This window comes from Juglans microcarpa x Juglans regia, chromosome 2D (genome assembly GCF_004785595.1).
Source record: "Juglans microcarpa x Juglans regia isolate MS1-56 chromosome 2D, Jm3101_v1.0, whole genome shotgun sequence".
NCBI classification, from domain to species: domain Eukaryota; kingdom Viridiplantae; phylum Streptophyta; class Magnoliopsida; order Fagales; family Juglandaceae; genus Juglans; species Juglans microcarpa x Juglans regia.
The window spans coordinates 28,249,879-28,274,423 of NC_054596.1; the positions used below are offsets into that span (position 1 = coordinate 28,249,879).

At 36.0% G+C, this 24,545-nt stretch overlaps 1 protein-coding gene across 5 annotated transcripts; it reads right to left on the minus strand.

The window, feature by feature from the left end:
* Positions 1-24,545, minus strand: LOC121250051 (persulfide dioxygenase ETHE1 homolog, mitochondrial). 5 transcript variants are annotated; one of them, XM_041148970.1, is made up of 10 exons: positions 24,149-24,545; positions 16,969-17,097; positions 16,710-16,817; positions 15,494-15,628; positions 15,247-15,288; positions 15,069-15,128; positions 14,931-14,984; positions 14,370-14,394; positions 14,138-14,254; positions 1-196 (listed from the first exon to the last, which is right to left on the minus strand). In XM_041148970.1, exons 1-9 carry the CDS (start codon positions 24,377-24,379, stop codon positions 14,148-14,150), a joined length of 891 nt encoding a protein of 296 aa, XP_041004904.1. In that variant the 5' UTR covers positions 24,380-24,545; the 3' UTR covers positions 1-196; positions 14,138-14,147. The 5 variants fall into 5 exon arrangements, with proteins under 5 accessions (XP_041004904.1, XP_041004902.1, XP_041004901.1 ...); XM_041148968.1 differs by lacking the exon at positions 1-196 and adding an exon at positions 3,036-3,358; XM_041148967.1 differs by lacking the exon at positions 1-196 and adding an exon at positions 3,036-3,367.

A 24,545-nucleotide genomic window follows, 5' to 3' on the forward strand; every position in this document is an offset into this window, starting at 1 on the left:
TGAAACCCCAACCTTAGTTTAGATGAATAGTACTTTAAGAGATGTAGTTGTAAGGGTCCACAGATGTGTCCCAATCATTCATGTCAAATACATTTGCTAGGATAAACAACCTTTGGACTGAACCGATACAACATAGAGTCTCCATAGAGCTACCCACCAAGGAGGTAATATCTTGTGCCAGGGTAGCTACGGTTGCCCACGAGAAATAGGCAGAGTCATTATAAAGGTGGACTTAATAGTGTTTAATTTACTCGAACTTGATATTATCCTAGGGATGGACTGGTTGTTTTGACATTACGCTAGTATAAATTGTCGACGGCGGGCAGTACTATTTCAATTGCCTTGAGAGGAAAGCAAGGTATTCCAGGGCAGTAAATTACATGCAATGCAAGAAATAATTACATCAGTACAAGCAAAAAAGTACTTCGCAAATGAAGATGAGGCTTACCTAGTCCACTAAGAGCATTGGCAATGGCTAGCCATTGCCAAATCCAACTCTAAATTTCAGCTTTTATTGAGTTAAAAGCCCTACATTGAACTAGCCAAAGGCATAATTTCTTAACTTTGAGTTACAGTAAAATCACCATCCTGGCCATAGTTGGTGAGCCACTGTTGAAAGATCAAAGATTTATTTTATTGTTTCTGTCCCAACTGCCCCTCTCTCTTTCCCTCGTATTTTCCTTCATTCAGAAACTCTCCCTCTTCTCTTTGTTTTCCTTTCTTCGGAAACTCTTCTCTCCCTCTTCTCTCCGTTACTGGGTCAATCTTGACTCCTTCTCTTCTCTCCTGCACATTCATTTCGCACGACCAACTCATTTTTTTCCTTTTCTTTTCCTCTCCTTTTCCTTTTCCTCTCCCTTCACATCTCCTTCTCCCTATCTCCCACACAGCTCTTTTCGTTTTTCTTCTTGAAAATTGCCCACAACTCTATTTCCAGCAGCTGCTCAGAGCTTCTCTCCAGATCATATACCAAAAACACGGTAAGATTTGAAACCCTAGACTTGATTCTTATCATTTATTTTACTCGATTTTTTTGGGTTTCAATAGCAAAATTCGTATACTCCATTTTTGGATTTCCTTGGGTTTGGGTTTTGAGTATGAAATGGGTATGATTTTGTGAAATGGGTATGAATTTGTAAAATGGGTATCAATCTATTGTGCAATGGATTTTCTTCATTTGGAGTTTGTGCATTTTTGTGGAAGTAGTAGTTTTTGGTTATTGTGTGATTTCCTCTCTCTCTTGAATTTTCTTATTGTTATTATCGTTTGTTGGGTTACAAGTCTCCAACAATCTAAGCAGATTTAATGTTTGGGTGAATGACTGAGAGAACGAGGGTGATTTTTTACACCTATTTGTTAACAGCCAATGGTTGTTGATAACTTCTTGTGTGTATAAGCTTTATTCTATTTGAATTTGTCTTGTTTTCACGCTCATATTTAGTTGTCAAGATTAAAAGTGATCTCAAAAGGTGGTGCTTGGCTGAGGCTAAAGAGATGGCTGAAGTATATTTTCTTTGTTTACTTTTCCAATAGAACATTAGGTTTTTTATGATTCTCTTAACACTCTTACTATTACAAGATTGATAGTTAATGTTCTGGAAGGATAATGATGAAGAAAGATGCTTGATTGCTAGTTTTTTATTTTATTTTGTTTGGGTGGTTGAACTATTTCACTTTTTCAAGAAGTTTGTGCATATCCTTCCTAATTCAATTCAATTTAGTTATTCAATGAGAGTTTTCGGTGTTTTTGCATTTTTATGGAAGTCTAGTAGCCTGTTTGTGCATTATTGGACATTAGTTCTTCCCTCAAGTAATTGAAAAATTATAGAAAGAGAGCATTATTCGGCATTAGTTTTTCCAACATAGCATTGCTGCATTTCCTTAAATGATGTTTTCTCATCTGTTAATTGTAGCTGTTTACAATCTCTAAAGATATTGGTGACTCGGTGAGGATATTGGTGAAACATAGACAAATGATTCATCTGACTTTGATTCTGAAGATGACTATGAGGAAGACTTCATTGACGACAGTGATCTTGAGATGTACTCTCCTTCACATATGCCAAATAGTGGAGGTAGATTGAAATTTTGGAAGACTTCTCCAACTTTGAGCAACATAAAATTTGAAGATTCAAGTGACCATGATGTTTGGATGGCATTGTTGATACTGAGTACAACATTATTAGCATGTTGTTATTATAATTATTAGTAACTCTTTCCAAGACAATGAACAAACATTGAATGGAAGTGGAACATTGGAAAAAAGTAGAGAGTTGTCCCTTCCCTTTTTATTATAAAAGGCCACCTATGTTGTTGTTTCACTGCTACATATTGTGATGTCTTCCTTTGATCAAGTAAAATCTATCCCCTTTCCATTTGAAGGAAGCTAATACCTTCTGATTTATAATTTAGGATGCATTCGCCGAGTCCAATGAAATGTGTGCATGCATGTAACTTTTCATTGTATTGTTTAGTTTTGATTCTAATTGGTTCAGTTTCTAGAAGTTCTTGATTTGGTGTTGGTTCAGTTTTTGAAACTAATTGTGGTTTTGGTATTGAAAATAGCTGACCTGACCATTTAAATAATTTTAAATAAAAATTAAATTATTAATTAATATATGAAGTATATTTGCAAAATATTAAAAAAATATAAAATATTATTAAAATATAAAATATTATATTATTATTTTAACTTTAAGATGACTAGTCTAATGTGGATTCATCTAGCTAAAGTTTAATGCTATAGCCAAAATTTAGATTCTAGCCAAACTTTGAACTTCGCAATAGCTAGGTCATTGCCAATGCTTCTAGTGCTTAAGCCAAGGGGACCTAATGAAGTACTAGGGATACCAATACTAGATGAGTTTTCAAGTGTTCGAGCAATTGTCGGGATTACCCCCTGTGACGCCCCAACCCCCGCTTGGGATTTGACGAAGATTAAAGCATTGGACATGCATTACAATATTACATACCCTCGTACATGATAGATAAGGATGCAATAATTACAACAGAATATAAGTGATTCAACATAATTATAGTAACATAATGACTAATATCCCAACTTCATATTAACTTAAAAATATACCATACTTACTAAAGGTCTGCCAAGTAAGCTATGAATTGTAACATAACATAGTCAAGGAGTATCAACTCCTTATTACAAAAAGGTAGCATAACATAGTCTGTAACTAACATAACAGAATCATAAAATAATTTGCTTTATTTTCTCTATGGTAGCCAAAACCATCTCTACAAACATCACAATCAACTCCAATTTCTTGTCTAGATTGGGCTCGTCCTCAATCAATTTCATCCAAGAGACTTTGTTCGACACCATCCTGCCCCACTTTATCCAATCCTGCTAAGACTTTTATAATTTCGTGGGAGATGGTAGTTAGGACCAAATCAGTGAGATTCTTTGAAATCTCAGCAAGTTAACAACCAATATGAACAAAGATAATATAAACATGACATATAATAAACATGAGATGAATGCATGGTCATGCTTTGCAAAAACTGTATTTTTCTCCCATTTAGTTTTCTCAACATCTTTCATAAAACATTTATGCAAATTTTCGTACAGAGAACTTATCTTGCTTATTCATTGTGCTTAGTACTCTGTCAAGTCATATGGTATCTCTAGAGAAACGTTTATCATTTGTATGGCACCTCGCGGTTCCCCATTAGACCGTGTGAATGTACTCATTGTCGCACCATTACACAGGTTTTGTCCGAATGTGACTACGTCATTGGAGATACTCAGGTAGTTTGAATTAACCATTATAAGAATCTTTATAATGTGCACCCACCAGCTTTCGAAGCCCATAAAACTTTTGATCACATTCAAAACTTATTGACTGTTTTTCATCAATTTAGGGGACTTTACTCCATTATTAGTTACCCTAGAGTTGACAAAGAAGTCCCACTAAAATAATCCTCCATCCTAACATTGGGTTGTGATAAAATATTTTCATGTTATGCCTATGCTTCATGACAAAAAACATATTTCATTACACGTGTTCATATTTCGTAACATGCAATTATGCTTCATGCCAAATGACATATAGGAAAGTTGTAATAGAAGATAGGTTTAAATCTTTAGTATGTATAGGCTTGAATTATATGAGCAACAAGTTGGATTTCAATCTAACACACGAAAGCCTATGTGTATCTTGGGAAGGCTAAAAAACACGACACGTGACAGACGTGAAAGAAATCCTGAAGGGTATAACAATTAGAGGGAGCAAAATCTCCCAACAATCAGAGGACATGCTGATGCAATCTGTCTAAGATAACAAAAGGAGTTATCTAATAGGCAAGCACAACAACAACACAAGATCAAATAGACATACAAGACCAACGAAGGGCAGGAATGAGAGGCTGCTCTTATGAAAGCTTTTTGGTATCTTGATACCCTAGTTTTTTGGGTACTAAAGGACCTATGAGGTCTAATAAGTGGTTACTAGATCTTGATAAGACATTCGAGATTAGTGGTTGTACTGAAGAATAGAAAGTGCAATATGTTGGGTATTTACTGCAAGATAAAGCCGATATCTGGTGAGATACAAAACGACAACTGCTAATAAGGGAGTTAGGTAACATAATAGCTTTGACCTGGGAAAGATCCAAGAAAAAGTTTAATAATCGGTTCTTTCCAGAAACGGTTAAATAACAAAAAGTGCAGGAGTTCGCATTATTGGTGCAAGGGAATGCCTATGTAGAGCAGTACGCTACAAAATTTGTGGAGCCTGAAAGATTCACTCCTCATTTGATAGCCACTGAGAAAATTCAAGCTTAGTAGTTTTAAGGAGGTTCGCAACCTCGAATTCGTAGTCATTTGGCTTGTTTAAGTATTGAGAATTTTCAAGAATTAGTTAATGTGACTTCCATAGTTGAAGTAGAGCAAAAAAGGCTAATTGCTCAAATAAATCTCGATAGAAAGAGGGCTTCTCCATATGGTGCTAGGGGAAGTAATGATAAGAGAACGATGACATCGGGAATGGACAAAGGAAAAGGTATAGCATTAGTTCCATCCTCTCACTATAAGAAATGTGGGAGAAATTATAATGGCAAATGCAAGTTCATTATGAGGACATGCTTTAAATGTGGAGGACATGCTTTAAATGTGGAGGACATGCTTTAAATGTGGACATCCTGGTCATATGATTAGGAATTTTCCCAAAACTGCACAATGAGGTGGAGCTACATATAACCCTAGCAATAAGTCAAAGCAGAGACCACCTATGCAAACTTGGCGATATGTTGTTACTCCAGGAGATGCCGATACAAGTACTCAAGAGGCTAAGGAGGTTGGAATCATTACTATTAATTTTTCTAGATCCTCTGTGTGATTAAAGTTTAGTAATGTTGATTGATTAGTAAGTAGTATTTTGACTTATAATCAACATTAGATAATGTCAAGTTGTCGGAGTACACAGCTTTGCAATGTTTGATTTTGGTGCATAGCAGTCCTTTGTGTCTACAAGCATTTACACTCACGCAAACATCTGATGCTGCACACACAATCGACCACCACCTGACACCATGTTTCCTAACCACATTCAGTCTATTTAACAAACACCAAGGTTTGTTGGAGCCATCCTTAATAAACCCTCAAGCCGCACAAAATTAGGATTTCAAAACCCTAATTCTCTCAATCTCATTTCCTTCACTATATGTATTAAACCCATAAACATAACATGGCATATTAGAGTGAGCTGAAAGGAGTTCACTTGGCAACCACATGATCGACATGCATGAAAGTGTGTTGCATACAGTCCATTGGTAATTTTGGAGGATAGGTATTGCGCATGCCTTGGGTTTAAATGATTCAAATTAGGGCTTGTAACACGAGGACCTTAGGTTTGCCTTGAGTGATGCAATGTAAGAAGGAGATCGAGGTTAGACAAGCAACATCAGGTTAGTAATACATCAGGCGAGCAATGTAGAAGGCGAGCAAGGGATAGGCGAGGAAGAGTAATAATCGACGAACTTAGACGTCCTGAGGTTCCATGCATGGAATATATCACACACAATGTTTAACGAACTAGAAAGCTTACACTATTACCTAAAATATTATAGGTTCAATTTAAAGGTTGGAAACACGCACAATTAGATTAATTTGCAAGGACCGAAGTAAGTGACTATGATCGTGTTCTTCTACACATCATTTTATGGTAAACTGTAAAGTTACTTTTGCAAATGTATACATGTAGTAAAGGTTTATAAAAGAATATATGTATGTATGTATGTATGTATGAGCCTTTGTTGACCACCCCTTTTTACGAACCATATTTATGATGAAAGATGTTACATTATTTTAAAACTGCATGATTGATAGTGTGACTGAATACTATATAGTATGCTATTTATTTTGAAAGAACGAAACGTAAGGCAGGGTTAAAGAAAATTAAATGAAAATGTACGACTACATGTGTTTGATAAGGAAAATAAATGGGCTAATGAGGATTAGGACAGTACCATGAGGTTAGGATGGATGGCAACGTTGGAATACATCACTGGTAATACACCTAACTATGGGAAGAACCATTGATCGCAAGAGTTGTTAACCTTAACACATGGGGGATAACAATATGTAAAGACCATTAAAGGATGATGTTAAGGTAATAATTGATTAATGTTTGAGGTCAAGGAATGAAGGTTATTCTTTAATGTTCTAAGGTAAATGTTTTATGTATGCTTAAAGGTAAGGTTTTTATTAAAGAATGATGATGTTAACTGAAACCTTACGTTTATATTATATTTACTGCATGATGTGGTTCTTACTGAATATTCAACTTACTTTAGTTATTTTTATGTTTTTTTTACCCTATATGAGGAAGGTTATTGTAACATCCCAAAAGAAACTCGATGTTTCTTAAGACTTTAGAAACGTCATGAAATCTCTAAATCGGGCGATCGATTAGGTTTTAGTCTATTAGCGCATTTGGATTCCAATCCGGTAAAAGGCCTAAAGCTGGAAGCGACCTTAGAAACCAATCACGTTCTAATAAAAAATCTCAATATCGTATTCATTTGGAATGACTAACTTGTAACATATGAATATTTAAGATTTTATAGTGCAATAAAAAGTTTCAAGTTTTTTAGGTGAATAGTAACCCTGTAGGGGAGCGCTACGTGACATCTAGTTCAAACAGCTGCCAAATAACCATGTAGGATGTCCAATCAGCCTAGGATCACTAGAAAACCTTTTTGGACATGACATTCTTAACAATCCATTCGGAAATATAATTGACACTTGTCAAGAGTAGTACAAATGTGTAAGGTCAATGAAGTGAAAACCATGCAAGTGAATATGTTTCTTGCACAATTCACTATTCCGTCTACTCAAGGACTTTTTGACCCACCAAAAAGAGGGCTTCAACCCTAATGAAACCCTAAATCACTAGGGTAACCGAAACCCAAATTCTTTCAAACCTTAAATGTCACTCAGTTTTGAACTATAGTTTCCCGCTTGGTTTAAGCCACCTCCACAAGCGACCAACCACTCAAGTATACCCTCATCCACTCCCTTACACCTTAGTAATTGTATTTGACTAGGAAAAATTGGTTTTTGACTAAACCCTTATCAAAACCCTCTTTAAACCACAAATGGTTTCATTTCGGTTAGCCCCACTTTAGTCCCACCAAAACCCCTTGTTACCCCAAGCTTGCCCCACAAGTCTTCTCCCATTTGAATGACCACTCAATGGCTGAACTTGTACTCTGGATTCAGCCCCAAATAGTGAACTTATAGAAGGTCAAACAAGCAAGCTTTTCCTACACTCAAGTCACCCATTGCCAAGCAAATTCCAACCCCATCTAGGCCCATCTCTCCACCACTTTTAGAAGCAAGCTTCCCATCAAATGCATCTATTCCACTTACTCCAACCCAGCCCCTCTATAGTCCACGCCACCTTTCCTTCTCCCTCACATTTGAAATTTTTTATATCTTCCCTAGAGAGCTAACCAAGAGAGTTGGATTTTTAAAGCTTTATCACTTAAAGTCTTTGTTGGATTTTTTATAAACATGCAAGAGTATGTTTTTAATCATGATTTAGAGGCTTTTGGGTTAGGTATTTGTTTGGATGGATTATTTGTTATGATATGTTAGATGTGATACTTGGATCTAGTTAGAAATTGAATGTGAGGTATGTGGTTGTAGTATTCCAAGATTTACTTCACGAAAATTAAGGATCTAATCACTATGTTTCAAGTCCAAAAGCATGCATTTTCGGTTTCAAGGATTTCAAAGCAAACCGATTCTAAGTTATTTTGTTTTGTGATTTTTGGACTTAATCAAGCATCCTATCACCTAGGTTTAATTTATGAACATGTTAGAAGTTATATTTATGGGCTTTTGGAGTTCTTGTAATTGACATGAAAATCTTAGACCAAACACACCAAGATTAGCTTTGGTTTGACCTAAACTTAATGTTTTGGGTTATTCTTTGAAGTGGCGAGTTTAAGTTTTTATGAAATGCATGATTTAGTGTTTTGACATGATTTTAGAACTAAGGATTTATTTTTTAGAATTTCAATTTCAAGTTAAGCATGCAAGTGTGTTAAATCGCCAAGTAGCAAACAAAATCATGTTTTAGCCTATAAGTGAATCGGCTAAGAATAGTTTTCATACTTGGATTTAGTTTTTAAAAAAAGTCTAAGCTCATATTTGAGTTTAGGATGAAATTTACATGAGGTATGTAAATTTCGGTAAGTTTTGGAGTCCGTTTATAATTTCTATAAGTTTAGGGGCCAATTTGTAATTTTTCAAAAGTTAACATGTAAATTTAGCCCAATGTTAGTAATTATGTTTTTATGAAGATTAAGTGAGAAAGTTTAACTCTAGAATGTCTCTCATTTTAGCCTACGCTACTTTTACGCTATGCACGAAATTTTATTAGTTGGTTTTTAACTTACTAATGGTGTAATTATGTATGTAAGGTAGTAAGATTCATGCATGTAGATCCATGTTATAATTTATGTTTATTTCATTTGAAATATTTATACCTTGCCATGTAATTTGAATTATATGATTGTTATGATCACAATGTTTATGTCATGCCATGTTATCGTGATGTTATGATTGTCCTATTCACAATATTATGCCATGCCATGTAGTTGTAACTAGGGGTGAGTAGCGGGGCCCCACACGCACCCTAAGAGACCTGCGGAGGTGGGGGATGGAGGGGGCGAAGCCCCACTCCGCTTAATATATATATAATTAAAATTATATCTATATAAACCCTATAAGTAAGTGAAACGGTGCCGTTTTGTCCATGACAAAACGACGCTGTTTCACTTTTAGACTTTAGTTAAGGTCCCCCTTCCCCCTGTGGCATCCCTACTTCTCGAACTCTCTTCTCTCTCACTCTCTCTCTATCTCGATCTCTCTCGCGCTCTCTCAATCTCTCAGTCTCTCTCCCTTGATCTATTCTCTCTCTCACATGACTACACGAGCAGCACCACCGGGACTCCAATCACTCCACCGTCGTTTGAACTTATTTTGAAACTTCGCATTCGCCGCCACTCAAAACTAAGAAATCCGAAATCCTAGATTTTATTTTTTTAGTTTTGGATTGGAGATTGGAGGAAGGATGGGTTGAATCGGAGATGGAGGATGGGAATAATTGTGAATTTGTTTGTTTTGGAGAAATTTGTGCATGTGTTTGAAATTTATCTCGTCTCTGTTTGTTTTTTTTTTTTTTTGGTAGTTTGTATTTTACCATTTCTGGCCTCTAGGTGTTTAGATTTGGAACCCTCCAATCGAAACCCCTAAATTAATTTATTTAGAGGTTTGGGATTGAAACCCTAATTTGATTTAGGGGTTTTAATTGAAATTTCAATTTAGAGGTTTCAATTGTAACCCCTAAATTTTAGGGTTTCAGATTGAACCCTTAAATTGATTTAGTGGTTAAATCCGAAACCCTTAAATAAATTCAAAATTTAGGGATTTCAATTGGAATCCCTAAATCAATTTATTTAGGGGTTTCAATTCAGAACCCCTAAATTGTGTTGGCTTTGCACTTTGCCTTATTTTTTCATGTGTGGTATTATTATAATTTTCTTATGTCATGTGTTGATTGATTTTATAATTTTTTATTGTATTGTGGAATCAGGAATGTCTTCTCAAAATAATTTCACTAATAGCTCTCATACTCCTACCAATACCCCTGCCCCTACTAGTACCAGTGCCCAGAACCTAACCCTATTCCAAACCCTGGTAGTGGGTACACCTTGCCCCGCCCCCAAGCCCACACAAAGCAAGAAACATGCTTCCATAGTTTGTCTTATTTTATCAAACTAGAGGGTCACGACCTCAATAACCCTAAGCTAAATGTAATTATTGTGGAAAAATATATAGATGTCACTATAGGAAACATGGTACATCCTAGTTAAAGGTTCATCTAGAGGAACAATGCAAGAAGAGTTCAATATTAAGATCTTTATTGGAGAAGAGTCAATCTAGACTAGAAATTGAACTAAAACAAAATAGCGGATGGGAGTAGTGGGGGTCCAATTTTGAAGGGGTATACGAAGTATAATGCTGATGAGTATAAAATGAAGTTAGCTCGTATGGTTATCTTAGACGAGCTACATTTTAAATTTGTGGATGAGAGGGTTCCAAGAATTTGTCTAAGAATTGGAACCTAGATTTACGCTTCCTTCTCACCACACTGTGGCAAACGATATTAAAAAGATGTACTGGAAAGATAAAGATGTTTTGAGGGGCTAATTGTCGGGTTTGGTAGTTTGTCTCACTACCGATACTTGCACTTCTGTCTAAAATTTCAATTATATGTCTTTGACTATTCATTTAATTGATTTTGATTGGATTCTTCTTAAAAAGATTATTAAGTTTTGTCAAATAACTGATCACAAGGGTGAGACAATTAGGAATGCTTTGGAGGCCTTAATAAAGGAGTGGGTGTTGACACGGGTTTTGACAGTTTCGGTTGACAATGTCTCATCTAATGATGTCGCATTGAGATATCTGAAAGCTTATCTTAGAGAGGCAAATAAAACATTCTTGGGTGGTGAATATTTACATATTAAATGTTCTGCACATATCTTGAATCTAATTGTGACTGAGGGTTGAAAGATGTTGATGACTCGATTGCACGAGTTAGATTGGCTGTAAAATTTGTGAGGTATCCTCCTTCTAAATTGGAGAAATTCAAGATTACTACGAAAACTGTGGGCATAACATCAAAGAAGGGTCTTTGTACTAATGTTCCTACTAGATGGAACTCAACATTCTTGATGTTGGAGACAGCCCAAGAATATAAGGCAACCTTTTAATTATTAGGTGATGAAGGCATTCAATATGTTAAATACTTTGAGATTGCCCGTTGTATGTTGGTCATCCCTATTAGCACCATTGCCTCGGAGTCTGCCTTTAGTACCAGAGGGCACATATTGAATTCTTTCCGTAGTTCATTGTCTCTTATAACTGTGGAGGCATTAACATGCACACAGAGTTGGACGATGGGAAATGATATTTATGTTCTGGATGTTTTAGATTTTAAACAGACTCACGAAGAGGATGGTGATCAGACTGGATCTGGACCATTTGGTAATTGTTGTTTTTATTTTATAATTTTGATTTATTTATATTCATTTTAATTTCATTAGTATTAATTTTAGTATTGATTGTTGTAGCATTACATGAGACGACTCAGATGATGTCTACCTCCATTGCAATATAAATATGTGCCCAAGCCTCAAAAGACTACCCATCCGGCCACCTCAAATGTCACAGTCAAAGACCCAAATAGCTCGCCTCTATTTTTATATTCTTAATTTCTTAGAATATTGAAATCTGAATCAATTGTACGTATTATATATTTGATTTGTAATTTTGCAATGTTGATACAATGTTTTTTGGACACTTTTTTCTTTATAATTTTGTAATTGTTTAGACTTTCCATTTTATTTTTGTAATAGCTTAGTTATTATTATTATTATTTATTAGGTAGTAGACTTGTAGTCTATAATAGTACTTCATTAGAGTCTTAATTATATAAATTTGTATCATGTATATATTATTTTTATTCATGTATTGTTTTTTCTTTTTTTAACTCTTTTTGTTTTTTTTTTTTTTAAAAAAAAACTTCTAATTTTATGGGCCCAAAATGGCCCAGAAGCTGTTTCTGGGCCATTTTAGGCCCATTTCAGTAGTTTCTGGAAAAATGGCCCAGAAACTGCTTCTGGGCCTTAGCCCAGTAGAGGGACGGATGACCCCCCCAACCCGCACCCTATTATCCGGGATGAGGTCCCCGCCCCCGCACTCCGGGGCAGGGGACTAGGACGAAACTCACCAACCTGCCCATGCGGGGGCAGGAGGCGAGGTGGGGGCTACCCCGCCCCGTAGGGGCGGGTAGCACCCTTAGTTGTAATGATATAAACTCTATATCCATAATGTTATGACATGCCTTATCATTATAATGATATGATTTCTATATTTGCAATGTTATGCCATGGCATGCGTCATAAAGATATGATCTGCATTGCCATGTTGTCATATGTAACAAGCATGAACATTTATCACATGGCATGAATACATGTCATGAAATATTTTTTGAGTCAAGCATGAGATGTTGATCAAGCTAGATTGTATTACAGTCAAGGAGATACGATCTGCTAAGTACTATGGTGAAGGCATATGAGTTGCCAGGTACTACAGGGAAGGGGGGTAGTTCTGCCGTAATATAAAGGATGATCATGATGAAGACGATTGAGCTACTTGAAGTTATGATGTTTCTAAGTTAGGTTTTCATATGCAAGTCCATGTTCATCAAGCATACATACCATGTTTACTATCATGCATGTTTATTTATATTGTTAGTAGCTTAGGAATTTTTACTTGCTGTGATTTTATAAATCTCACTATGGTAATCCCAACTACCATTCCCTTCATAATGGTAGATGATGTGTTAGGGAGTATAGGAACAACGCGTGATAGACTGGACAAGATTGAATAGACTAAGGAGGAGCCTCAAGGAGCTCATAGAGTTAATCCTCAGCTTTTGGATTATATTTTGGGCATGATAGCTAGGTTGAGCGAGCAACTTGGCATCTAGATTAGGTTTTATATTGTTTGTAACTATGGAGATGAGGGGACTTGCCATGAATAAGAGAACTTTAAGAAAATAAAGGGCCCTAGGTGTTTACTCTAATAAAATAGGATTGTAGAAGTTTAAACCAAGTCGGAGAGGTCTAATGCAGGCTGAAGAGTTCTAAACGGGTCTGGTTTGTTGGTTTCGGGAGTTCTTGAGCTTTAAGGAATAGGCCTAAATAAAAATCAAATAGGTTTTATATAGATTTACGGGACGATGAGCGCAATAAAACAATACTCCTAGCCTTAACAAAACAAAAAAAGAGTTTATCAAACCCTTCTGATGCAGGAGTTGGCTTGCAACAAGCTGTAGAATAAATATTGGGATCATTAAAGCACTTATGACTCAGGGTTCAATAGAGTTTCCAATCCAGCTTTTCGATTGAATATAAATTTCTACTAACATAAAGGTCAGCTTCATGAATTCTGATGCATAGCAGAAAGAATAAAGTCAAAGAACTAAACATCAACCTTACTTAAAAACCTATTAATTTGCAATAAATCACGATTCCCGTTAAAAGGAGATGGATATTATTAGTGAGTCATTCCAGTGTTGCCATCCACCCCGTTATTTGTCATCATTTATTCATTATCAATCATAAGTTATCAGTCAATCACTTTCCTTTTCATTCCCTTTACATTCCTTTTCACTTTATTTCTTCCATATATTCAATAATATTATAATAACAGTCCAAAACGCATCATTGCATAGCGGAAGCATCTTAAGTTACTCTGACACAGGATTCGTAAAAACTAATTGGATAACACTCAAGGGCTAGTAGTATTAGTATCTCCTAAGCTGAAAATTCAATATAAAGTTAAAAGTTTGAACCTTTCTTTAAAGGGACAGTTGCTTAAGAGTTTTCCATTATTATTCTTCGCTCTACATATGTTTCTTCTTTTCCTGCTCACTGATTACTCTGCTGCTTATTGTTATTAGGTGATAAATCTCTGTAGCTATTCAATATGCAATTGGTTTAAACAACAGAAGTCAACCCTGATTCCACTCCCATAGCATACCTGTCTGTATCTAGTTTGATGTTGCTTCAACAGGCTTTGCAGAGACATCTTGCAACCCGCACACCATATTTGCAGGGACAGCGATGTCTATCATTTTCGGGTATGGGAGTTTAAGATCTGTAAAAAAAAATTTGTTAAAATTAAATAAATCTTTAAATGGCTAAGTGTAAAATATAAGATCGGTCTTCAATAGCAAAATTATTCTTATCACAATTGATCATGTAAGACTTACTTTCCATAATATTCTTAAATGCTTCCTGCAAAGAGTTCACAGGTTGAAACAATTAAAGATCTGGGGGAGAATATTGACAAAGAGAAAGCAAAGTAAAAGGATAGGAGTAATTGAGAAATTTTTTTTATCAGATATTAAACAACAGAAACTACACTGCTTAGTCAGCCAATCATCTTCAAATTCAGAATAATCTTCTTTCTCATTACTTCATATCAAATTTAAGAAGAATGCAAACCAATAATTTGTAAGGGATTTAATTTGGTGGGGGATCAAATGGCAGTTACACCATAGGATAACACCGAAGTCTACTTGGTTTTCAAACAAGTCAAATGTCAAGTTTATAAAAATTAATTATTGACATATGAGAAAGCGCACTGGTTAAAGAAAATGGTAAGATCTATTAATAAAAAGTGATGACCAAGGGCTTCACATTAATCAAAAGAATAATGGAAAAAGAAAGAAAACTATTTGGTAAGCATCATATTGGAGTAGTTACATTGTCCTAATCATAAAATCAAATCTAGGAAAAACAAAAAATGGCATTTACGCCAAAAGAATCACCTCCTCTTTTGTAAGCCTAGGATTATAAAGCATCTCCTCCTCCACAGTGCTAACCTGGATGTCAGGAGAAGGCATGGCATAATCAGCTGTTTTCAATAAATTAAATTCTAGAAATAAGAGGCTGCAGATGGTTCATACAGTAAACCCTTTGTAATCATGGGCGGGAAAGAGCAGTGTATCCTTAGGCAATGTGAAAATCTGGGTCCACAAGAAAAAGATAATAAGTCTCTGCAAATAGTGTTCTGAAGGTCAAAATAGACACTCATTCCTTCCCACACAAAACATAGCATGCTATTTCTTCATCTCATATCCTTACCTGTGAATGCACTGACTTGTAGAGTTGAAGCGAACTACCGCCCTGTACATAAATTAATGAGATAAATGCTACTTGATATTTCCCTCAAAATGACATATGACAATGAGTGCAGTTTCTTCAAAAGCAAGCTTTGACTTTTCTAAAATGAATTTCTTTATTCTTTTAATAATGCTAAAATAGCTTTATTTAAAAAGAAAAAAAGAAAAAAAGTAATACACTACGATTTCAGATATTTAAGACACTAAACCTGAAAATCAGTTCTCCCACATCCACGTATCAGTAAGGCATCCCCAGTGAAAGCCATTCTCGGTTGAGGTTGATCAGGACCATCTCCTGTAACATAAGTAACACATCCTAATGTATGGCCAGGAGTGGCACGAACCTGCAAAATGATTCAAAAAGAATTCATATGTCATATACTTATTGCTACAACTTAAAAGAAAAAATCGCATCGCCATTATACACTATATCATGCTAATTTAGTCGCCACCTTTTTCTTGGTCGATATTTTAGTCAGTATCTAGATTGCTGCAAACAGAATTGAGTTACCATATAAAACAATCAGCAATACCTAGGAAAAAAAAATACTACTTGGAAAATAATAGGTATGCTTGATTAAGAGAAATTTTAAGAATGAGAATTATATTGAAATTACTGTTTATTGGGTTTTTTTGAAAGTAGATAGGAGATTTTTCATCAATTTTGTTTTTTTTCTTTTTTTAGATATGTTTTGTATTGGGCTTGTAAAAGTGGATAGATAGAGATGAAAAGTTGTTAATAAAATCTTTTATGGTAGATTTGGTTTTGGATTTTGTAAAAGTTACGATTTTTATGTTTTTTTAATTTTTCACTAAAACCTAGGCAAATGATTAGATGAAAAGTTGAAATAAAAACTTTTTTGAGATTGAAAGATGTTTGGATTGAAGTTGAAAAAACATTTGAAACAGTATGAGAAATTGTTGAAAGAGTTGTCACTTGTAGGCTGTGTCAACACACCACTTGTTGTGGAACTCATTATAGTTATAAAAAAGTTAAAACATCAGTATCGTTTTACCATTGTGGGACCCACTTCAACGTTGTATTGGTTGTGTCAAAAAACAGACTTGAAAATAGATTTTTTCTTTTTGATAAAAAAAAAAAAAAAATGTTAATTAAACATGGCCCTTGTATCTACTATAATCAGCTACACACTACATACCAGCGGCCATATGTTTCCATAGAAATTAATGCTTTAGTATTTTAAAGCTAATCCTGGGCTCAGTAAGTGCATCAAAATCATGGATAATAAATTTCCAGTCAACCTCTAATTATTCTGCAGATTTCATTAGTTTCACAAGAAAGGGGAAAAACAATAGTCAATTAACATATGCATCTAGGAAGCTATTCCCCCGTAAATAACTCACGAAGAATTTCCATAATCATGTAGATGAAAAATTTATAAATCATGCACAATTGTATCCTACCTCCAAAAATAGATCACCAAAACAGACTTTATCACCAGCTTCGATCAGAAGATCAGCCTGCGAGTTGCTCGCTTTTGAAATGATAGATTTAACTCCAGGAATCTTGCTCTACAAGTAAAAACCATGCATGAAGATCAACAGATCCGTTTCTGCTTATGCAGCATCAAAGGATAAAACCTCTCACCAGAAGGCAAGTTTTATAGAAAGGGAATCAAGTTTTATACAAGGCAAGTTTAGCAATATGGAAGTAATTCCACACCTTAATAAGACCACTACCAGTTACATGGTCAGCATGGACATGGGTGTTCATAGCATAAATCAGTTTCAGTCCAAGCTCTTTTACAAGGGAGAGGTCTCTCTCCACCATCTTATCAACAGGGTCAATCAACTGCAAAAATTTGAACAAAAAAGATAAATAAACTTGATAAAAAACGAAGAGAAACAGCAATGAAACTAGTCAACATAAACATTCAATTAGATGCCAAAGAAGGCATTGCATATATCAGGATGCTAGTCAGCAGAATCATCAGAAGAAGAAAATTACATACTCAGCTCATAAATGTTTCCCATTAGCACAAGCAAACGATTATATTGAGTAAAGTAGAAAAGTCCAAACTAGTTACTTTATGCCTGCCTAGTCCCTAATGCACCCTAAAGGATGTCAATCAACGACTCTATCCAGTTTGTTAGATATTTTTTCCTAAAATTTCTCTGGTGCTACTTCAAATATTTTGTCTATAAGAATGGATAGCTATAGCTATAGTTATTCCTAAAAGGCAGATATGGAAGGAGTCCAAGGGCAGGTGGGCTGCCCCGACAAAACGCCCCACTATAATAATTACAGTGCAAAGAAATAAAAACAAGAAAAGGACAATGGAGCCAAATAATGTGTCTGGACCCATCTTTGTCAGTCGAGTCAAGGGAACTTCTGCCAAGGTCAATTTTTTATCCAATCCAATAAAGAATTGTGGCACTGCATCTGGAAGCCGCAGTGGTGATATTGGCCTGAACACGACTGCTTAACCTCTTTTGACAATACCAGTTCTCTATATCAACTAAATTTGATTACAAATAAAAGATGATTACCTGTTTATTTGACCATGCATCACAATTTTAAAACATTAAAGCCTTTATATGCAAATTCTTTTCATTTTGGCTGCTTATTCACGAAATCCATCATTGCTTAAGATTAAGAAAATGACTTGGCAGCATATTATTCAAACACAACTCACCATCTGTCTGGAAAAAAAATAAAGGCCTGCCATAAAGCTGTGATTGGACAAGGACACGGGTTCAAGAGGAAAAGTGTGACAGCTGACAAAGAGAGGGAAAAGGATAAGGGGCAACTGGACAACTAAAACAAAAAAAGAGGGCTACCACAGCAAGGGGAGACTTCATTTTCAGACTTGGGCACTTCATCCTCACCCTCTCCTTCTTCCCTCTTCTACATCTATAACACTTGTATCAGAGAGCTTATAGAGGACATGAGAACTTGTATAAAACATTATTGGTATCGACCCCGTGATGTAACGCCCTCAACCCCCGCTTGGGATTTGACGGAGATCGAGACGTTGGGACATGCAACACTGGTTACATACCCCCAACATACATAGTCAATATGTGTGCACATAGCATGCTTCTAGCAATATGAGTAAATCACAGCAGAAAAAGTAATGTTAACTACTTGTACCATAATAAAATCAATCCCAAGCATACATAACTTGATAACATACCATAACTAAAACTACATCCAACGGTTCAATACATAAAAAGAAAACATGACATATTATCTTCCACATAATATATCCCAAAGTCACTACACAAAACATAACATAACACCTTGTCCTTAAAGTAGTCTCAACCATAGTTATCCACATAATAACATTGTCTTGAAATTACAAACAATACTCATAAATATAACAAGAGATAAGACTTCTCCAATATAAGTCCAACATAGCTGCATCCACCACTAGTCCACCTCGTCCAATCCCGTCTGTTCCTCCTCGGGATTTTGTTCTGCATATATTGTAACATCTTCAATGGTTCTGAGAAACGGGACCATAGTGGGACTACCACGGTGATATTTTTCAAAATCTCAATAAGTTATACCTAGAACTAAGCACAAAGATAACTTGACATGACAGGTATAAACATGTGAATAATGCACAAACATGAGACTTGCTTTTCATAAAAAATAATACTTTTCCATCCAAATTCCTGAATATCTTTTCATAACATCCACTTTTAGTCTTGATTACCATATCCCATAGCTCCCATAAGCTGTGTGTACGCTGCATTCCAAAGTGGATGGTGAAGTTCCACTAGGATAATCCCTCATCCCAGCTTGGGGTCGAGACTTATTTTGCAGAAAAGGTTTTCTATGCATAAACTTGTGCTTTATGTCATGTAACCATGCTTCATGAAGAATGACAAATATTCATATGCTTTGACATATAACATTTCACGAATAGAATAGATGAAGTAAACTTTTCATGTGATTGCATTTATCACCATATCATAAGTCACATTACCGATGAGTAAGTTAGAGTTTAACTTACAAACTATTGTTGGTGCGTTTCACATTCACGTTTATGCGAAATCGTAATTTAGAGTTATAACTCAGCTTAAGTTTTTTTTTATTAAAAACTAAACATAACCTTTCTACTATCCTTAAAGCCTTTTTGCTGAATGATCCTAAAACTTTTACTATTTACACAATAACCCCTATACTTCTCACTATTTGTAATTTGACCCCAACTTTACCCATTTCCATAAACTCCATTCTTTTCTTGCTAAGTATAAGCTTTCATAAACATTATTCTCATGTACTACTTGCATAACCATCAACATTAACTCGTTACAAGCTTAAAATAGAACCTAAATCTATCATTCTCTCATAAACTCGCCACTCAAAAAATCATTAAACACAAATGTACACCTACTCTATTCATTTATCACTTGAGCCCAACACAAATCCATCACAATCATTGTTCATGCGTAACACACCTAACATACTCAAATCTGTCCAATTCTTGAACCTCATGGTCCTCATGTAAATACCAATCCATAAATCATTGTGATTTAAGCAAAAACTAACCAAACCTTCAATTAAATTAATATACACGCATACCTTCAATCCATCATCCATTTAAACTCAATATATGATTTCATATAACATAGCTTCACAATTTCAAACCAATGCCTCCCACAATCCATGAAGTCCAACACCACACCATCAATATATAAAATCTGTCCATACCACAAACACAATCACAAAGCTTTATAAGCTTCACTCATGGCTCCATAACATCCCAACCATATAGTCATATAAACTGTCCATTCATTCATATTACATTCAATATGCATATACAAATGTGTCCAATGCATACAACCAACCCAAAGAACTCATACTCAATTCATCCATCATTCAAGTTCAACATAAATCCACCACACAACCATACAGTCCCACAAACATACATTCAGGATACATTAAATCTGTCTACCATCTTTAACCAACCAAAAATATTAAACCATACTCTTTTATCACCTAAGATCAACATACAACCCACTCGAAGCACCCAGTCTATTTACAAACTTCATCCACACACAATATACTTAATACATACAGTTCTGTCAAACCAACCTTCACAAACACTTTACTCAAAGCATAAGCCCCTTGACAAAGCATACTCATGATTTCATAAGTTCAAACCATGATATTCCTCTGACTTTACATTCAAAACACAACACCATTCAATCACATAAACATAATATTCCTTGAGATAAAGGGATAGGAGTTTATACCACAAATTGAGGGGTTGCCGTGTGCGGGTTGATGGTTAGATCAATGTAAATACCATGCAGTGCATGAGTTAGTTGTGTAAGCCTGCTTTGTTTCTTTGTGCTTGGAGGAGGGCTGAGTAGTGGCACACGGAGGAGGGTTTTGGTGGTGGGGAGGTGGCTTGCTAGAGAGAAAGCAGTGGAGGCACTGGGCTGAACGTGAAAGGGTTGTCGATTTGGAGTTGCAAGTAGTTTGGCCAAGCATGAAGTGGAGGGGGGGAGAAAGGGATGGACAGTGCTAGGTGTAGAGGCTCACGGTTGTTCAGTGGTGATTGAGGTGCAATGAGCTGGGCTTTCGTGTCTCATTTCAAAAGAATGGCTTAAGGTTGGGGCTATTGGCTACGTGCGACCAAGGATGGCTAGGTTGTGGTGCTGGGCTGTGGCGCAGCATCAACGTGAGTTGGGAGCACAACAATGGGCTATCAATTCTAGTGGCTTCTTGGGGAGATGGGAAACCAAGAATCACGGCTGGAGGGGGTTCAAGGTGGCTCCAATGCAGATTCCAAGCTGGGCATTGGAGGAAGGACCACGGTGGTCTCAATTTCTATTGATTTGGTTTCGCCGGTAATGAGAGAGATCTAGTTTTGTTGGCGTGCACAAGAGGGCATGACCTTGAACTGCTGTAAGCAACAGCGTTGGTCTTCATCAATATAGAGATGGCATGAGGTAGGGGCCTCTATCAACATGCATTGGTTTTAAGGATTGGGGGTGGTGGTGCAAGGCGGTGCGGGGTGAACGTGAGGTAGCGCACAGTTCTTTCTGCGAAAGCTAGCAGCTTTTAGTGATGGCTTGGGGAAGGAGTTGCGACTGGTCATTGACGACAGTCTTGGACATGGGACAGTGCTGCTACCTTGAGCTTCGGTGGTCTGGGATGAAGGAGATGGTGGGGTTGGAAGCTTGAGAAGCCGCTGTCGGGTTCTTCACGGTAGCTGGTGGTTGGTGGCAAGGTCGTGAGGTGGAGAAGTGAGCAAGGGAGACCAATGGTATACTTGGAGAATGAGATAAGATAAGATGAGATGAGATGAAATGAAAATTTTGTGAATAGTGGTAAGATAGTTTTTGAATAGTAGTAAGATGGTTTGTGAATAGTAGTAAGATAGTTTGAGTGAAATATTTATTGGGTTTTGGAAAATGAGAGAAAAAGTTGAACAAAAAATATTATAAAGTTAAAATATTGTTAAAATATAATTTTTAATATTTTATTTTTGTTTTGAGATTTGAAAAAGTTGAATTATTTTTTGTTTTTTGTTTGAAAATTTGAGAAAATTGTAATGATTAGTTTGAAAGTGTTTATATTTGAATGATGTTTGAGAAAGAAATGAGATGTGATAAGATGAAATGAGATGAGATGAGATGAGATGAGATGAGATGGGATGAGATGAGATTTGTTTCCAAGCATCCCTCAAGGGTGCGGAGGAAGAAGAAGAATAGGGAGAGAGAGAGAGATAGAGAGCTTACATTACATGTGTCTTGCGATGGCTGAGCTGAGCTTCCGATGGGCAATACTATTGTGGCTGAGGAGAATGTGAGGAAGAGGAAGAAGTCGAGAGAGAGAGAGAGAGAGAGAGAGAGAGAGAAGGGTCTGCAACCGAGATAGGAAGAGAGAGCTTGAGTGTGTTAACCGATTGCTATGTGTGTGGTCTGAAATCAAATTAAGGAGATAGGGTTGGAGAGGAAGGGAAATGGGCTAAATGCAAAAAAAATACAACATTTTATTCTTGATACAAAAATAATATTTTTCATCATAAAAGAAAATGATGAATTTTAGAAAACATTTCTAAGAGAAATAAAAAACATTTACATAAAGTGAACTCGTAAGACTATTATTTTCGGGTCTCCAAAATTAAAGAGGTTAAATCCAAAATTTATGTTTGGTCCAATAACACTAAAAATACCACATTTAAATACATTTGGTCCTTTAAAATACTTGGAAAATTTTAAAACACTTGGCTCTATATAAAAATCATCCACTAAATTTAAAGCAAGAATTCGAGATTTAAAATATTTAGGCTAGGCTCGTGACCAATTTGTGAAGAATTCAACACGGTTGGTCACACATGGTATTAGAGGTTTTGGAGTTCATTTGTGAATAGTTTGAGGAGAAGTGTAAGGGAATGGCTACTTCGAGGGAGCCAGACCTCTAGATTTTTCTTACAAGATGAAATATTAAGTAGAAATTCCTTGATGATCTTATAGCAAAACATAGGGTTCCTTGTATAGATAACCAAAATGCCAAACATGGAAATTATTTGCCTTGATAAATTATTTGACTTGGCCTCCTACTTTTGCCATGCATGGAAATTACCTAGGAGAGAAAATCTCATTCCTTAGATTAAGCTAAGTAAAATATTGCTACAATTAAAATATCTCATTACAGTGTTATATAATTTTGTACCTAATTAGGATCATAACAAATTATTCATAATGGATTTCACCTCCCCAAGACCCGTGGACATACACCTTAATGCCAAACCACGTAGACATGTGTATCTCCTCTTCTTATCTATTTTCTGCATGGAAATCATCTTCGTCACCTCCGTGGGACATGCGATCAACTATTGGACCCCAGTTGCCAGAAAAATGCGCCAACACCATCTACATGTGAGATATCCTACATGATAAGGATAAGAGTTGGTGGTGTATGAGATCTCACATTGCTTGAGAAGAAGAAGTTCTTGCTCTTTATAAGATGTTCTAATAGGGCTCCAATTGTATCATTGACTAGTCCTTTTGGAGTATAGACTATATGGTTTGGGACTTCCACTGGGCCGTTACAAATGATATCAGAACCTATTCCCACCAGAAATGTAAAACTTGAGCCGTGCCAATTGTGATACCTCATATGATAAGGATATGAGTAGGTGGTGTATGGGATCCCACATTGCTTGGGAAGGAGAAATTCTTGCTCTTTATAAGATGTTCCAATGAGGCTCCAATTGTATCATCGACTAGTCTTTTTGGAGTATAGGTCATGTGGTTTGGGTTTTCCATTTAGGCGTTACAACATGACTACACTCCAAACACAGAACCCTTTTCGATGGATAATCATCAAAACTAATATATCTAATTAATATATATATATATATATATATCATTTGTAGTGAAAAAAGAAAAACTACAGTCGCCATAGTATACCCACATTAGAAAGACCACATTTTATAAGAAAACAAAACAAACTGTGCTTTCAAGCGATTTAATCTTGTACACCGAACGTAATAATACATCTTATTACGTGATAAAGTAGAGCAATAAATTTTATGATGACTTTGTAATAATCCTTCTTCTACAATTACAAATCAAATCAATATCACGTTTAAATATAGGTTTGAGAGTGATCGAATTGCTTTAGTATAAATTTCCGTTTACATTTTTAGTTTCACGAATTGCCTTTTGCTTTAAATTTTATAATGATAAACAGGAATAAAAGAAAAATGAAGATGGAGGAAAGGAGAAAAGAAAACCCCCCCTTTTTGGGTTGCTGAAAAATCTAAGACCAAGACTATTAGCATTTTCCTCTAGTTTACTACATTTTCTCAGCGACCAAATAACACGAAAAATATTTGAAAATTTAGAATAAGAACAAAAATAAAAATACAAACCAGAGCAGGCTTGTCAGGATGAGACAGGTCGGCAAGCAAGTACGTGTAGGTTGAGGACTCCTTCTCGAAGAGCTGGCGAAACAAGAGATTGTTGAAGCAGGGATGAGAAGACGACCGCGTCGTGTACGACGCGGCCATGGTTTGGGGCCTGAGCTTAGTATGACGGGTTGGGAAATTGAAGAGAGTAGTAGGGCGAGGAAGAGTGATCCGAAGGAGACTGAGCCGAAGCATTTATCGCTACCTTTTTTCGGTTTGCAGAATGCTCGACTGCTATGGCGGGGGGATCAAATCGATTGAAGTGGAACTTTGATATCTTCTCCTTGTCATAATTGGTGATTCTTTTTCGTGGCAGTATGTGGCCGGCATAACGGGGATGGAACCTTGGTTAGTGCGCCAC

Coding starts and splice junctions, on each gene's coding strand:
- LOC121250051 (XM_041148970.1), bottom strand. CDS start 24,379: ATGCTTCGGCTCAGTCTCCTTCGGATCACTCTTCCTCGCCCTACTACT. Junction 16,818..16,968: donor CTGGTAGTGGTCTTATTAAG/GTGTGGAATTAC, acceptor TTTTACTTGTAG/AGCAAGATTCCTGGAGTTAA. Junction 14,985..15,068: donor ATGATTACAAAGGGTTTACT/GTATGAACCATC, acceptor CCTGACATCCAG/GTTAGCACTGTGGAGGAGGA.